Below are 16476 nucleotides of genomic sequence, written 5' to 3'. Positions count from 1 at the left end.
AAAAAATTAGTATGCCATTTGCAACCATTGTACCCTAAAAAATGATAGTAATTTGAAGGGATAGGTAGAGACGGAGTATGGAAGGAAGCCCATCTAGACGAAGATGGTGAAATTTTATTTTACAACTTAACACATACGATTTGGACACAATTATGGTTGCAAGTGAATCGAGCAAATTACGAGCTCGATTCAACCTGTTTATGCTCGACTCAGCTCGTTTAGTATAAGCTGAGCTCGATCTCGACAAAGCTCGATCCATTCGTAGCCCTTTACAAATGTATTTGAGAAGTCCAAAAAAGTATGTTGACAAATCGAGCAATGAGATGAAAAATGGGGGTTCGGGAGAATGGATGTTGGACCAATCAAATATCGACTTGTGTGGTCAACTTGCTATATATGTTTGGAACGTTCTCTCAAGTGGTTTGGAATTGGATCCGTTTTGGAGTTTAAAACCTATCAGATCCTCTTTTTTGACAAAATATAAATGACTTTGATAGGACATCGCAATCCGAATATGACCCGCATAGCATCGGTGTTTCCTACACGTATTTGACTGCCTTTTTCTCATTGGAGTAAGTAGCACGAAAATTATTTTTTTATTTGTTCATCGATCAGAGATTATCTAGATAAGTTTATGCGTATCTCAACTAAATTCCTCCCTAGTCCGATCAAAGGTAGATAATCTATGCCTGGATTAAGGGATTTGTAAGAAATTATTTTCTTGCGGCCTGACATTAAAAGTCGAACCCTAATCAATGGAGGCGGGAGAGCTGCTGTCCCTTTAAGAGGCAGCAGCTTGCTGTCCCGGCCGAATGGGGCTATCTTCCGTCTCGGTTTGATGATTAGAAACGTTCACTTCGTAGAACTCGTCAAGTAGAATAAGAGTATCAAAAATCAGCTTGATCAGATATCATTAAGTGCCTTATTGAAACATTTTTATCTTGAAAAGAATGGATCCCTTCCGTTAAGCTTGGCACTGTTCCCTTCCGTTAAGCTTTCTCCCGCGCATGCGGCTTCACCGTTGGCCGTACGGCGCCAAGGTGTTGTGTTCTAGCTTCGTCTAGTAAGAAGTTACGTGATCCTGTTTTGCGTTTTTAGTTTCGAGATAGTTTAGGTCTTTGCTCATCATAAAGGAAGGTCTGAAATTTGGGTTGGTCCTCGTCGATTCCGTCCATCTGTTCATCTTTTTAGTTGTTCCGGTCAGTGGAGGGTCACGGGGTTCATGGTTATTGCTTTGGGGACCCTTCATTTGTAGCTTTTTAGGCTTGATTTTAGTCCCGTCCTTTGTTTGATTTCTGGATTTACGATGGCTAAGAGATTTCAGTTGAGTAAGAGTTTTTTTGCGGGGTCTTCTCGTGGTTCTCAACGTCTGTCTAAAGCAGGTAAGGGTATTGCTGGATCTCTAGACATGGTTATGGAGCATGATTTGGTTTTGGATAATATGGGTCTAGAGGATTTTGGATCGGATTGGGTCTTACCTTCTCGTTCAGCTAAAGATAGAGCTGCTGCAGCAACTAAGTTTTGTGAGGTTTGTGATCCGGCTTATGAGCCCGTGGGAAGGAGTCTGTGGCAATTGGGACCATTCCGACTAAGAGGATATGAATTCTGAGGATAGAGAGTTTCCAAATCAATCGTGTGGGGGTTCAGCTACTTGTGCTAATTTTCATATTGGGGAATCTTCACGGTCTAATGATTCGATGGAGGGCGGATGGGATTGGTTGTTTGGTAGTTGTGTCCAATGACCTTTCCATGGTTTCTTCTAGTTGTGCTGCTACAGAGTCCAAGGTTGATTGTCAATGTCCTACTGGTGGCTCGGGGTCATTTGATAGGTTTGGAGGGCCTGAAGGACCTTATAGGAATTTGATGTCCAATGGTGGTTTGAAGTTTCGCCGACGGCAGAAATGGTCATTATGGGGCGAGAGTTTCTCTTAGTAAGTCGCCATTGCCTTCGATGTGAGGAAAAGAGGTTCCGATTTTTCCATATGCCCAGCCTTTCGGCTGTGGAAGTTAATGTTCAGGAGCCATCTTTGACGGTTAGCCATCCACGTAGCCCTGATGGCCTTAGGGCTCAGGAGGTTTGTGTTGATGTCCGAGAAAGTGATAAGACTGTGGTTGGTGTGCCTAATCTTTTTAGTCCTTCCCAGATGGATGTGGTGGATGAGTTTCCTTCTTCGCCTACTAGCTGTGTGACTGCCTCTCAAGTACCTGATCACCAGCAGTTGAACGTTGAGGGCTCCTCGTTGAATAGGGTTGGAGATGGTTTTCATGATTCGACGGCTGGGTTTGAAGGTGATCTTCAAGATGATGCTACGGGGCCTAGGAATTTGAGGACTAAGAGGATTATGGCCAGCTAGCGAAATCGATTAGTAGACTATGGTCATTCTTCTGCTGTGAATGCAAATGGAAACGGCCGGAAGAGCAAGGTTGACCACAAAGCTAGTTGTGATGGTGGCAGGGCTATTCACAACTCCCCTCAGAGAAAGCGTAAACGTGAACGGGTTAAGGCTGCAGTGACCCTCATATTTTTCGTGCCCCTCAACGTCGTGCTTCCCATTGAAGTTCCTTCGCCTATTGTTCCTCACCTTTGTTTTGCAGGTATCGTGTGTTGTGTGATCGGCGTTAAGGACTTGCTTGGGGTGTTCCTCTGAGTTTTGTGGAAGGTTTGCATTAGCTTTGTTTGTTTGTTTTGTTCTAATGGGTCTTTGTCTTTGTTTGTTTGGGGTGTGGTGTGCTTTTTGTTGTATGGGGTTTGTATGATCTTGGATGCATGGCTAGACATGGATGTAATTGTTTTTTTTTGATGTTAATGGATTATGTTTGTGTTTCTCAAAAAAAAAAAAAAAAAAAAGAATGGATCCTAAACACCGGACCAAATCCACTGGAATCCATTATTGGCAAATTATATGTGTTCCCATCAGGTACTGAATGATATCCTATTGAACTAATTTTTGGTACACTTGTTTAATTCGACAAGCTCTACGAAGTGAACCTTTCTGATCATCGGAGCGAAACCGGAGCGAGCCCCACTTGGCCGGAACAACAGGCTGCTGCCCCTTAAAGGGGCAGCAGCTCCCCCGCCTCCTTGATCAATTGTGTGGGGAACAAACTCACCAACCAACCGGATGAACCCTTGGGGCTAGTAGCATGAAATTATTGAATGCAATGCTTTTTAACTAAGTCACGTAATACACGTATGCGGGAGAGAGCGCGCGTAAGCTTTCGGGTGTCTTCAAAGGTTTTCTAAATTACTAAAATCTGCAAAAACAATAATTGAGAGCAATAATCGCGGATGGAAAATGAGAACGAAGAATATTGCTGGAGAATTGTGACTTAGCTTTCGACCCTATCAGCTGATCAACATACACAATTGTGGCGTAACTGGTGTTTTGTGTGGTGAGAAGAATGTGTGGGTCGTTGTCTAGAGTCACTCAATTTTGCAAAATATGTCCTACAGAATCATGACTATTTGATTATCAATGTTATAGTATATTCGAAGGAACTGCAAATTTTATGATTGGTTGAAATTTTCTTAGTCAAAAAATAAATATTTGAAATATATGGGGGTTCTCACAACAACAAAGAATGTACGCCACCAAGAGAGATGTGCGATTACTTCTATAACCATTAATCTGATTAGATTAATGTAGTAATATATAATAACAAAATTAAACGGGCTTTTAGTATGGTAGCAAGAGGATTTAGGCTTGGAAAAAACAATCGGATCATATTCTAGACAAAGGTTTGATACATGCATCAGAACGACTACTGGTGTGTGGACGGTCCACATGATTGTGTGCGCGTTTGCGCGCGTGTGTGTTAGTGGATGTGGTTGTGAAACGACTGGTGTGTGGACGGTCCACATGATTGTGTGTGCGTTTGCGCGTGTGTGTTAGTGGATGTGGTTGTTAACTTTTTCTGGATATATAATGCACTTCTGAAATTTTGTGGCCAAGTACCCTTGTTCTATAATGAAAAACGAGCAGAATGTATTGGGTGTTATAGCAGTTAAGCTCCAATTAAAACCTCAAAATAGTATTATTATCCTGATCTAATCTCATGCAATTTGGCAAACCATGATATCTTAATTTTTTGTCCACCGGTAGGAGATTTACACTCAAAAAGAGTTGCAATAGCAGAATACTACATCAATTATGTGAGGTATCAAGCCCAACGCACATCAACTCAAGCACAACCCCATACGAAACGGAATACTTTCTATATGGGAGAAGATCATCAACAATTATGGCCTGTTTGGATGGGGGCTACCGAAGTAGTATTAGTAATACCCCCTCCTAAGACCGTGGGCCCATGATTAAGCCATGGTTTGGGAACACATTTTGCCGGGGGTATTAGCTAAGCTCCGGATTCTCTTGTGCCCCGTTATACCCCCGGAGAGGGAATTATTTATGAGGAGATTCTGGAGTGTTATTACATAATATCCCATCTTTCTTCCATTTCAACTAAAAAATAACTTTATCCCTCCCATTTTATCCCTCATCCAAACCAAGTACTATTTAATCCCTCCGTCACATTAATATTGGCTCACCCTTCTTACATAATACCTCATACTATTTTATCCTCATTCATAACTAATACCCCTAATCCTTATCCCGAATCCAAACGGGCCCTTATTGGCTTCCGCAAGACTTGACTCCTTGTTCTCTCCGTACAAAAATGTACTAGAAGGGTGTTAAACCACGACTTGGGAATGGGACTTGGGTAATTGTTGTAAACGTAGTGGTGGGTTTTTTTTTTCTTGAAGACCAATTAATCAAGGAAAATTCTAAAATCAGTCCAATGGGCAGACAATAATAAATGTGTGAATGTGTATTAAATAGTGTAAAAAGTACACAGAAATATGTGTTTTCCTTATCTTCTAGTGTGCTTATCGTCAGTCCAGTGGGCTGACAATAGCAAGACCGATTAATCAATGCCAACATTCTTTCTTTCTTTTTTGACGAACAAGCCCAATGCAGCCAACATTCTTTTTGTAAGCACACAGGACTTGACCAAATTGAAGGCGACTTCCAATTCATCATGGAGTACTCAATAAATATATTGACCCTTGATTCATTGTTGAAATTGTGGAATGGCAATATGGCATGATGCACTGGACTCCGAGTCTCCTATAATACGGTCGAATAAGTAGTTATAAAAACTTTGAAAATTTTGGATCCCACTCATGGGAGATGGTGGTGATACATGCTATTACCGTGTTTAGTTTGGATTTTGAGGGAGATTTTATAGTGTAATGAGTAGAGATAAATAGATAAAAAAAAAATATTGGAGATCGTGCATAAAAATTTTGAATACCCCAAACAAACAAGACCATATATGTCTATACATGTTCTCCTATGTTAATACTCTCAGTATTGTTGCCTAGGCTAATTAGGTCCGACAAACTTATTTCTTTTGTGTCAGTACATTTTTTTGGGCGAGGGTCCTGTCCAGTTTGGCTATCCTCCAATCCGGTCCTATTTGGCCCGTTTGTGGGCCCTTTCCAGGTCCACAACAATGATCGAAACCATTTAATTTTTAGAGATCAATGAAAACATTTACCAAGTCAAAAATCACATTAATTGGATATCCTTTGATACGATATGGAAATGCATTTATCTCTAGATAATTGTGTCAAATAAGTTGCAATCCAGTGTTTCACACTTTTTTTTTAACAAACTTAATGCATTTATAAATCATATCAAACGATACCGAGGACCGGATCCACGTGGGGGCACGTGCCCCCACTCAAAATTAAACTATTTTAAAAGGATTTTCATAAAAATTAGCATAATTATAAAAGTATGCTAATATATAAACATACGCACTTGCATATATCTCAAAAATACACACATAGAATTAATTTGATGCTTGAATTTCATCATATAGTGTATTTATATTGGTTGCTTTATGAGGTGTTTGTCTGTTTAGAACCATTCTTTCTTGATTTTTTTTATTTTTAACCGTTTTGGGAGAAATTTTATGATAAAGTCATTAACAAAACTAGTTCGATCATTCTAAAACTAGTCTCGACATTTTAGAAACCAAACAAAACCGAATTACAAAATATTTCGAACAAGGGCAACTCGAGACACGCAAGCCCCGGTTTGACCCCACTATGCAACATGGCATGGCGCGTCGCCGCTTCAAAGGTTCAAATACCATATACCATTCCACTATGCAACTAGCGAGACCATGGCCGTCGACGCGTGCGACGGGATAACGATATGTAGGAGGAGCATTCGGCAAGGGATAGACCGGAAGGAATAAATAGTGCGCTCATCAGGACAAACCTAAAAAAAAAAGCCCTCCCTGCTTCACTGGAAAGGGGGAATCGACGGTTCACCGCTCCTCAAACCGTTCTTGTCTCATTGCCTCCCGTACCCTCATTTTTAAGCCACCAACGACTAACAATTGAACTGAAAAACCATTACAAGTCAGTAAGCTTGAGTACGAAATCGTCTTACTTTAACCCCTTCCATTACGAAGAAGTTAGGCATGAACGGGAACAGAGTAAAGTATATGCTGGAGAAATATGCCTTTAGGGGTGGACGTCGTGTCGTGTCGTGTCCAGTCGTGTTTGTGTCGTTTCATTTCAGGTTTCGTGTCTTTTCGGGTTTCACCCTAAATAGAGACAACTGATAAAAGAAAAAGGTAAGAAGCAACTCTAGATTGTCACAAGCATGGCTTCGCTTGCTAAAACTAAACTGAAACATTACGTGCGTAATACGTGGGAAAAATTAACAACCCTCCAACCTTTTCTCATGATTTTGGTCATATTGTTGTCAATATTGCGTATACATATACGTGTTTGACAGGTGAAAATGTATGAGATTAAGCTTAAAAGTGCAAATTAAGTAGCCATTCTTATTGAAAACAGAGATGAATTAATTGAATCCCAATCTCTCTCTCTCTCTCTCTGAGGGAGGGAGCATTGTAAATTGTTTTTCGTTCCGAAGTGTAAACTGATACAGTAAGTAAGTCTCATTAGTATTAACAATTGTTATTAGTGAGTTAGTTAGTCAAAATTAGTGAGTTAGTTAATTAGTGGCTGAGCTGTCAGCTTATGTTGTAACCTCTTGGTATAAGGAGTGGACGCATCACCACTTGGGCATTCAGTTGTAAAATTACATTCAGAAATAAAATTGATTTCTCTCTCTCTCTCTCTCTCTCTCTCTCTCTCTCTCAATTCTCTGGTTTGATTAATGGATTTCTACATGGTATCAGAGCGGGGCCTGTTCCACCCCACATTTTAAAAAATTAACAATTCACACCCCACGATAACAGACCAGCAAAAAGGTTGCACGATGATAGGACCCAAAAAGTGGCTACACGTGACAGACCTCAACGCGGCTGCACGTGAGGGGGGATGTTAAGGAAATGAATCCCACATTGCTTGGGGGTGGAATGGGTGATCACTTAATAACATTTGGGACCTCTCCACTCATTGCCAATTAGTTTTGAGATGGATATAAAGTTTACTTCGTGTGAGATGAGGAAGGAGGATTTAGAGTAATTAACCCAACTAGTTATGAATTTTTAGTAGCGACATCTTCACCAATTTAGAACAACTTAGGAGAGCAACATACATACCCAACTTCCCAATACCTTTGAAGCATTCAAACCGACATTCACCAGCACAAGTGCCGCGAGTGACCAAACAAAAGGAGAATATAATCAACGGCTCAGATTTCATCGCAGCCGAACAATAGCACATAAAAACATTGCACAAACCGGTAATAACATTGTACTGTACATGAACAAACAAAGTTGAACAAAGCATACCTCAGCACTTCTCGAGTACACACTGCCTGCACATGAGGACCTTAGTACATACAAAGTTGCACGCGTTGTAGAGTGCATAAATGATACCTTCGAAGATCTCCGGACGATCCCCATCCCGACGACAGGCCTCAAAGGTAATGAAAATCAGGCCACCAGTACGATCAGTAACAGTGTTGCTCTTCAGGGCCTCATGATACTTGTACTCTGTTTTCTAAAAAATGTAATTCATCCACAAAACAAGTTTTAGTACGTACAAAACCCTATCCAAGTATATAGATCGTTTCAATGAAGAACATACGTGTCGTTCATTGTACTAGTATTCAATAGCTTTGATGGAATCCTCTACTGCGGCCTTAGGAGGTTTAAAAGAAGCCGAAGTGGATAACATGACACATAATTTCCGCTTTTTTCTTTCGCAGAACATAAGGTTTGCGAAACCCAGCACGAAACTTCTGTATGATTACATATATGAGATGAAGTTGTGCTTAACTGTATCATATCATCATCATCAGAATTAACAGAAAAAATCAAAAAGACCTACATAAATAATCTGGAAAAACAGAATGTGTTGGTAACTTGGTATGTATATGCATACGGGATAATCGGCATCTTCAGAAGAGTATTCCTTCTGCATCGCTTCTAATATGAGGTCCTCCTTCTCCGATGTCTTCTTTCTTCTTCCTCTTCTGTCTTTTTTTCCTCCTGGATCTAGCCGGTAGGGGTGTGCAAAAAACCCGACCCGACCCGAAGGTTTTCGGGCGGGGCCGAACATGTGGTTCGGTCGGATACGGGTCCAATTTTTGAAAAAAATCAGTTTTCGGTTCGGGACTCGGGGTGCTGTTTTTCTTACCCGACCCGACCAAAAGACGACCAATTCACATAGATTACTTCGGTTTTGGTCAAACCCGACCCGACAAAAACCTGACCCGACCAAAAAATCGGTTACGCGGACGGTTATTCCCCCTCCTTTGGTTCGGGTTCGGGTCACAAAAAAATCGATAACCAACAAGTCGGTCGGGTTCGGGGCCGAACCCGACCCGTGCACACCCCTACTGGCCGGTGAACTCATCATCAACGCCAGTGGCATCAGGGAAACCCTGCCACGGATCGAACAGTACCAAACAATTTCAAACCGAAAGCTCATCACACAAAAAATGAGAGGAGAAACAATGTGTGTGTGTATGAGAGAGAGAAATCTCCGCCCTGAGTAACCTATTCATGACTCCACTCAATTTCAGTCATCCATAAGTATTCTATTACCGTTAAGAGATTGTTTCAATAATCTGAATCATCCAAAATACTTCTGAACGGCTGAGATTGAACTCCGTAAACTTTATTTATGACTCCTCCGTAAATAAAAATTTCTCTTATTTCCGACCTTTTTTAAGGTTCAAGGACAAATCATTTTATACGTTAGCTTTAAGGACTTCTCCAAACAAATCAGCGGACTATCCAACCCCGGCCCGGCGATTCCAAAAGTTAGCGAATTCTCTCCCCTCTGTTCTTCACAATCTTTCTTCCTCCCGTTCCCCTTTCCTAACACCCTGGCCCTTTGGCTACCCAGGTGAGAAAAAATAAAAGAAAAGAAAGGAATATGATTTCTCGCCATCTTATTTGGATGGACAAATTAAAAGAGAGAATGATTTCTCATCCTTTCACATCAATCTTGTTTGGCTAGACAACATAAGAGAAAAGAAAAGAGAGTGTCACATATATTTTGACCAATATAACCTTTATAAAAGAAGAGAATGCCTCCATGGAGACCAAGGTTTGAGCCCCATAAGGGGTGGGGTTTGGGTTTAAGCGCTATGGATAGCTTCTGAACCCCCTCGTTGACTTCCCACTAACTCCCACTAACTACAAAATATGGCAGAAAAAAAAAAACTTCATAAAAGAGAATGCTTCCTTGCTTCTTTATATTGAGTTGAGGTTGAGAGATGGTAAGCAAGTTTCAAAATCAACCATGCATAAGCTAAAACAAAGAGTTCACGTTCGAAAAATGGCAGAGAAGGATTTTGCATGAACTTACCTGAGGGCTCTTTATGTAATGGAGGAAAAATTGATCAAGGAAAATGGAGGGAAGGTAAAAAATGAGAGAGGAAGGAAAGATAAAATTGTGCTTGTCGTGTCGTATTATCCTAGGATATTGATGTTTTTAAATTAGGAGGGTTAAAATCGGAAACTTAAAAAATAGAACTCGGCTCTCTTCTCTCACGGAATCTCACCAAAATTGGTGAGAAACAAAATATGAGTTTTAAGGGGTTCTTGATTCTCTCATTCCCTCTCATTCTCTCACAATTTCTCACCCATTTGGCTATCCAAACAAGGGAGAGAATACATATTCCATCAATTTCTTTTCTCCTCTCCTGAATTCCATCCATCCAAACGAGGTGTAAGTGACAACCAACGATTCCTCATCGACGATCATCGACCAACTCCCACCTCCGACCACAACAATCTATTTTGTAAACGTCATTATCGATATCGGATTGAGTTAATATTTTGCAGAGACCGTAAATAAACTATTTTGAACAAAATAAGCGGCTCAGATCATTTTTGTAAGACTCAAAATGGGTCCAAAATTGATATGTACGTGGTGTATGTACATAAATGTATGTACTCATTTACTAATAAAAAAAAAATGTAAGTACTCATAGACCTTTCGAATACATAATTAGCTGTACAAGTAATTTACAAAAACCATTTATAACTCAGATTCTTACAAATTATCGTATACCTGTCATCTCTTCCAGAAACTAAAACCCAAAACCCAAATCTAAAAATTGGATCTTTTGGAGAAGAATGGTACAACAGGGGGAAATATTTTCTCATAAATGGGTATTTCAACCAAACAAATCCTGTAAACAAAATTATTTACCAAAAAAAAAAAAATCCTATAAACAAAATAAATAATTAAGAAGAAAAGGGTATTATCTAGGCTGAATAAAGATTTCTGAAATGTTATTCCCCGAAGACTGGGTGTTGTGAGACGCAGGCCGAGAGTGACTAGTTCTTGATTGAGCAAATTGAGTACTAGATTCCGCGCTACCAGCAATCAGAAATGGTGGCTGTGTCGGCTGAGGAATGTCGTGGTTATCCTTCATCATTTTCACCACCATAGACATAGACGGACGGAGTTCTGCAGACGCTTGTACGCAAAGTAGACCGATTTGAAGTAATTTACGGGCCTCTTCTTCCTCGAACTTACCCTGCAGCGATGGATCAACTGCTTCGCATGGCATCCCCAATCGGTAGAGGTTCCACGCCTATGGAAAATTGAAAAACAAAGTAGCTAGTATCTCACAACGTACGGGGGTTCTAAGACTAGGAAATAAATGAAATATGTCAAGCAAATAGAGGTACCATTTGTAGGAGAGAGTGTGCACTCTGAGCGAATGAGATGTTCTTCTTTCCAGAGACAACTTCCATCACAAGAACACCAAAGCTGTACACATCTGCCTTTTCGGTCAATTTGCCATGGACTATGTACTCAGGAGCCATGTAACCTCTGCAGACGTGAATTCAATTGCAGACGTGAATTCAATTGATTTATAAATGGAAACACAACAAATGCTAGATAGGCATGAGGTGGAATATCCAGCGATGAATATCTTCCCAACATAACCCAAGATAAGATTCAATGAATTTATTACTTTCCCGTTGAAAATACTGCCTAAAACAATGATTTAGCTCATAAATGTTCAGGCAAAAGCATGAGAATGGTAAGACTTTTCCCCTAAACCAATTGTTGACCATATGGAATCGTCTTGTGGTATTAGTCCCCATCATCAGGGCCGGCTCTGAGATTTCGGAGGCCTAAGATGATCTTCGAAAATGAGGCCCTTAATATCCTATCACTTAACATGTAATTCCTTTTTCGTCAGTTCGTTGGGTTTGTTTGCTATAAGAATTAACATTTAAGGGAAAAAGATGCATCCGTGTGAATGATGCATTCACCACACTGAATAATTTTCCCAGAGATCATCAATCTTGAGGTCCCATGATCCAACTTTATTCTCGCTTTTTGTTTTTTCCCCGTTCCATTTTTACTGGTCATTGGGTTTTATGTGAAACATATTCATGGGTTAAAAATGAGGCCTATAGCAACACATATATACTAGGTGCTAAAAATAAGTGGAGACCTTAGTTTTTTGACATTTTGAGGGGCTTAAGGCTTGCGCCTCATGGGCCTTAGCCCAGAGCCGGCCATGCCTATCATGCGTGCAATGTCTTTCCGATTGATCTCGATCCAAAAGAACTACGATTCCCGGGGAGTTTTTTTGTTGAAAAACATTCAATTTTTAACTAGGCCAGTCTTGTTTGCTATCATGGTTGGCTAATTGATTAAGAAAGCCAAGGTGATGGAACTTACAGTGTGCCAGCAATGGCAGTGCTGATATGGGTCTTATCTTCTGGAAACAATCGAGCAAGCCCAAAATCAGCAATTTTTGGAGAGAAGTCGTCGTCAAGAAGCACATTGCTCAACTTTATATCTCTGTGTATGATTCTCAAGTTCGATTCCTCATGAAGATAGGCCAACCCCTCAGCCGTACCCAATATAATCTTATACCTCTCTTCCCACGTTAGTGGCTGAACATTTTTGTTAACTGAATTAAATCAAAAGAACTCGTTAGTTTATGTAATTGAAAAGGGAAAACAGAAACAAAGATTTATATATTGAAGCAGAAAAGCATAGATGGGAGAACAACCGAAGAGGTGGTCATGAACGCTTTGATTCGCGACGAATTCATAAACAAGAAGGCTTTCGGGGCCTGTAATGCTGCATCCCAACAGCTTTACAAGATTTTTGTGGTCAATCTCGCTTATCAGATTGACTTCATTGAAGAAATGATCCACCCATTGTCTTGTGTTGAAGAAAAGCCTCTTAACCGCAACAATCTGTCCATCCGGCAGAATCCCCTATTTGAAGCAGAGAAACAGCCTCAGTTAATCTACATGTATGGAACGATTCTTGACTTAGCAGAAGAAATTGGCGGAAAGGGAAATATGAAACTACTTTGTAAACTGAACCAGATCCTCCTTGACCAAGCTTGTTGGAATTGCTAAAGTAGTTTGTGGCATGTTCAAGTGTTTCGTATGAGAAATTGAGCCTCGACTTGTTAACAGAGACCAGCAGAGCACCTAATTGCTTCCTTTCTGTAACAAAATACAAAGATCAGTGCAAGTTCTATGTTAAACAATAGAGGAGAAACTTGTATAAATTAAACCACCATTTAGACACCTCTCCTCTTCTTCACACGTTTCTTTCGCGCAAAGAAAGATATTGTCGCTGCAATCAGCAGTAAAGCTACACCAGCTGATGTTGCAGCCAGAATAACAGCTAAGCGATTGCCGCCTGATTATGAACAAAATTAGGTTGTGTCAATTCATAGCAAAAAACCAAGAAGTTATTTGACAAAATGCAGAAACACAATCATAACACGCATTCCTGTTTGCATAACCATGGCAAAATCTCACTACTATATTGCTCGATAGCTCTTAACAGCTTAAGTTTTTGGGACAATTAGTAACTTAACATGGTATCAGAGTTCACGTTAGGTGTTGGGTTGAAGTCTTTCTTTTTGCAATTGTTCCCCGTTTGTTTTCTAGTTCTCCATTCCAATCAAATTCTGAGTAGCAAAACACCCTCAAATCAAGATGATACAAGGAAAAAGGAAACAAGAATTCAACAAACCCAACTCACCTCCTTTTCCAGGCGGGGGATTGGTCGAAGAATCATTATAGTAGAACTTGGATGTAGAATATCTCATATAGCAGCCAGAATTCACAACCCTTCCATCTTCCATAGAGAGGCATGACCCAATCTGGGAAACCGCATTTGCCAAACAGTCCCCACAACCACTCCTATTCACAAATTCCCAACACTGAGCCAAGCCATAGACAGATAAATTCCCAGTAGTCCCAGAACCCACAAAGAACCCATCATTGTTTGGAGCTTCAACGCTCAAATTCCTCACCAAATCAACAACATTTTCCCCAAACAAAGTCTTATTCCCACCAAAATCAACACTCCCGCAAACAGTCCTATTCACCGCACTCAAACTCTCATTGAAGAACATGTACTCATCGTACCTGCAGGGATGGACGTAGAAATTCAAGGTTGAGCGGGCGAACATTCACCAAAAAATGAAGGGTTTTGAGCGGGCGAGCATTCACAACATTTTCAAGGGTGTTGTTTTTTCTTCAAAAGGATGCTGGGCGGGCTGACTTTATTGAAATTTGATTACTTGACAATTCAAAGAAGTTCGAAGATTTATTAGCAAACACAATGGAAAAATGAGCATGATTCTAATAAAAATTTGGAACATGGGTCCAGCTGTCGCACGGTTTATCCGTCCTCACGTACGTACCTGATATAACACCCATCATAGGAAATTCTCCCACCGCGAATCAACGTCTGGAAAGCCAAACAGCTCAGGATCCTGATCTTGATTTGGGCAAAGCAATGATCACAATCGTTTCTTGATAAGTCCTTCATGCACTCGCCAAGGAAGTAAACGGTCGTATTCCCGGACCCATTGACGGCGCTGCCATAGCCTTGGGTGGCGACCTGAGCGCTCATGGCGTCGACGGCGGCCAAGAAGTTCGCCACAAAGACTCGCCGATCGGACTCCGCTGCGCTTGTGTCGGTGCAGATTCGAGCTGCTTCTGTGGCCCTTGGGTCGCATAGGGAGAGTTTTGTCCGTAAGGAGAGCAGTATTAGTGTGAAGAGTAGTGGAAAGGCCATTTATATGAAGGAATTGGAGTGGGTTTTCAGGATATGGGTAGTCTTTGGTTAATGGGTTATTTGTGGAGAGAGAGAGAGATTGGTTGAGAAAAATTGATGTATGTATGGTTAAGGGAGAGACTGGCATGGATTTGGAGTAATTATTCAGCCTTTGTTTGGTCTCCTGAGAAACCCATTTTTCTCACGTTTTTTTTAATAATTTACTCCACCTATTTCTTTTCATTTATTATATCAAAAATATTTTTCAAAGATGGGAACCGAACAGAAGTTGAGTAGTCTAGAGCAACGCCACGTGGTGCTCCAGAACACTTCAGAACCACACATTCATGTGGGTCTATATATTTAATCATGATCCCTAGAAGAATGTGGTCGTGGATTTATGTGGAACACCACGTGCGGTGCGGTGCTCCCTGACTATTGAAAAATTTCACTTGGATTTGATAAGGTTGTGTTCTTTTACACTTAACTTAAATTTAATTTAATATATTTTTTAATTCAGTCCATTCTTTTAATTTAACTTATTTTCCATCCTTAAACTTAACTTATATTGTAATTGTGTATGTTAGGCAATTAAGTTTAAGTTTAGAAGAGTGGATGAACTTAACCTATTTTTATTTAAATTCCGAAAGGGGAAAAAATAAATTAAGTTAAGAGTAAAAGAAGGGAAATGATATTGGCACTCCAAAAATTGATGCAGACACTCCAAAACGTAAAGAAAAGTGGCTTTGAAATTACACTAATTTTGGAGTGCATGCATCAATTCTTGGAGTGCCAATATCATTTCCTTAAAAGAACGCGTACTTCTCCCTTCCATAGTTATGAATATCATTCCGTACCGGCTGGTACGTACCGGTTTGACAGAAAAATGATACCGTAACCCTTTAATACCGTTCCGGTTCCAATACCGGACCTTACCGGAAAATACCGGCCAAGATGATGTTACCGGCGATTTTGGCCGGAATTTTGCAAAACAGGACCATGGCTGGAGAAAATGGAGAAATAGAAGGGAAAAAAAAAAAGAGAAAAGAGGAGATTGAAAAAAAAAGTGGCTCCTCGTGGTGTTCTCCAGCTTATCCTAGGATCGACCATGGTTGGAAGTGATTACTTACATAGATCTTTCCATTGGAATTCCTCTCAATAATACAGAATACAACCCACTTGGAGAATAAAAGGGAAGGGTGATGAAATTAGATCTTCCCACTGGTTAAGGAAAATGGAGTGGTGTAAGACTGTAAGTATTAAGAGAGAGAGGAAGCCTCAGGCGGGTGTTCATCTGGGTTTTTCATTTGTCTGAGGAGGGAGGGGGAGAGAGAGAGTTGGATTGGGAAAAGACCTTTCCGAAAAGTTACAAAAGCTGTGGATTTTCTTTTATGTGTACAAAATCAGTGGTTTACAGCACATGGTTTGAGAATGGAAGTGGAGTAATTTTTCGATTGAAAAAAGGAAGAGAAGAAATGGATTTCTAAGTTTGTTAGGAAGAGGAAATTATGTGAATTTTATTGTCTTATGTATATTTTTATTATAAAATGAATTACATAGTATGGAAAAAAATTGAGTTATAATTATATATAATTGTAGTTGCGGTAAATTTGAAACGATACTCGGTACCTGACCGGTACCGGTACGTACCGTACTAATAAGAAAACCGGTACTCTGTCCGAAACGGTATTCAGAACTTTGCTCCCTCCGTCCCGATTTGTTTGTCCACTTTTTGACTTTTTAATGTTTCAAAATGTTTGTCCATTTGACTTTTTAATGAATTAAATGTCTTTTTTGCCCTTTCTTTTTTTAAATAAAGTAAATTTTTAAAAAAGTTCAAAGGATAAATGTTGGAAAGTTAAATATTTATAGGTGTAATTATATGTTTCCTTAAAAAGTTGAATTCCAAAAGATGAACAAACAAATTGAGACGGATGGAATATAAACGAAAGGGAATTATAGCAAAT

At 40.1% G+C, this 16476-nt stretch overlaps 1 protein-coding gene across 2 annotated transcripts; it reads right to left on the bottom strand.

Annotated features, from left to right (window-relative positions):
• Positions 1-10456: 10456 nt before the first annotated feature.
• On the bottom strand, positions 10457-14701 carry LOC131310216 (cysteine-rich receptor-like protein kinase 3). Of its 2 annotated transcripts, none has more exons than XM_058337123.1 (8): positions 14154-14701; positions 13487-13875; positions 13025-13138; positions 12800-12939; positions 12489-12702; positions 12155-12389; positions 11146-11290; positions 10457-11048 (listed from the first exon to the last, which is right to left on the bottom strand). In XM_058337123.1, the coding sequence occupies exons 1-8, from the start codon at positions 14528-14530 to the stop codon at positions 10713-10715; spliced, it is 1950 nt and encodes a 649-aa protein (XP_058193106.1). In that variant the 5' UTR covers positions 14531-14701; the 3' UTR covers positions 10457-10712. The 2 variants fall into 2 exon arrangements, with proteins under 2 accessions (XP_058193106.1, XP_058193107.1); XM_058337124.1 differs by having other exon boundaries at positions 12492-12702; positions 14154-14700.
• Positions 14702-16476: the final 1775 nt, after the last annotated feature.

The sequence above is a fragment of the Rhododendron vialii genome, chromosome 12a, assembly GCF_030253575.1.
Source record: "Rhododendron vialii isolate Sample 1 chromosome 12a, ASM3025357v1".
In the NCBI taxonomy this organism is placed as follows: domain Eukaryota; kingdom Viridiplantae; phylum Streptophyta; class Magnoliopsida; order Ericales; family Ericaceae; genus Rhododendron; species Rhododendron vialii.
The sequence above is the reverse complement of the archived record's forward strand: the minus strand, read 5'-3'. Positions and strand labels throughout refer to the sequence as shown.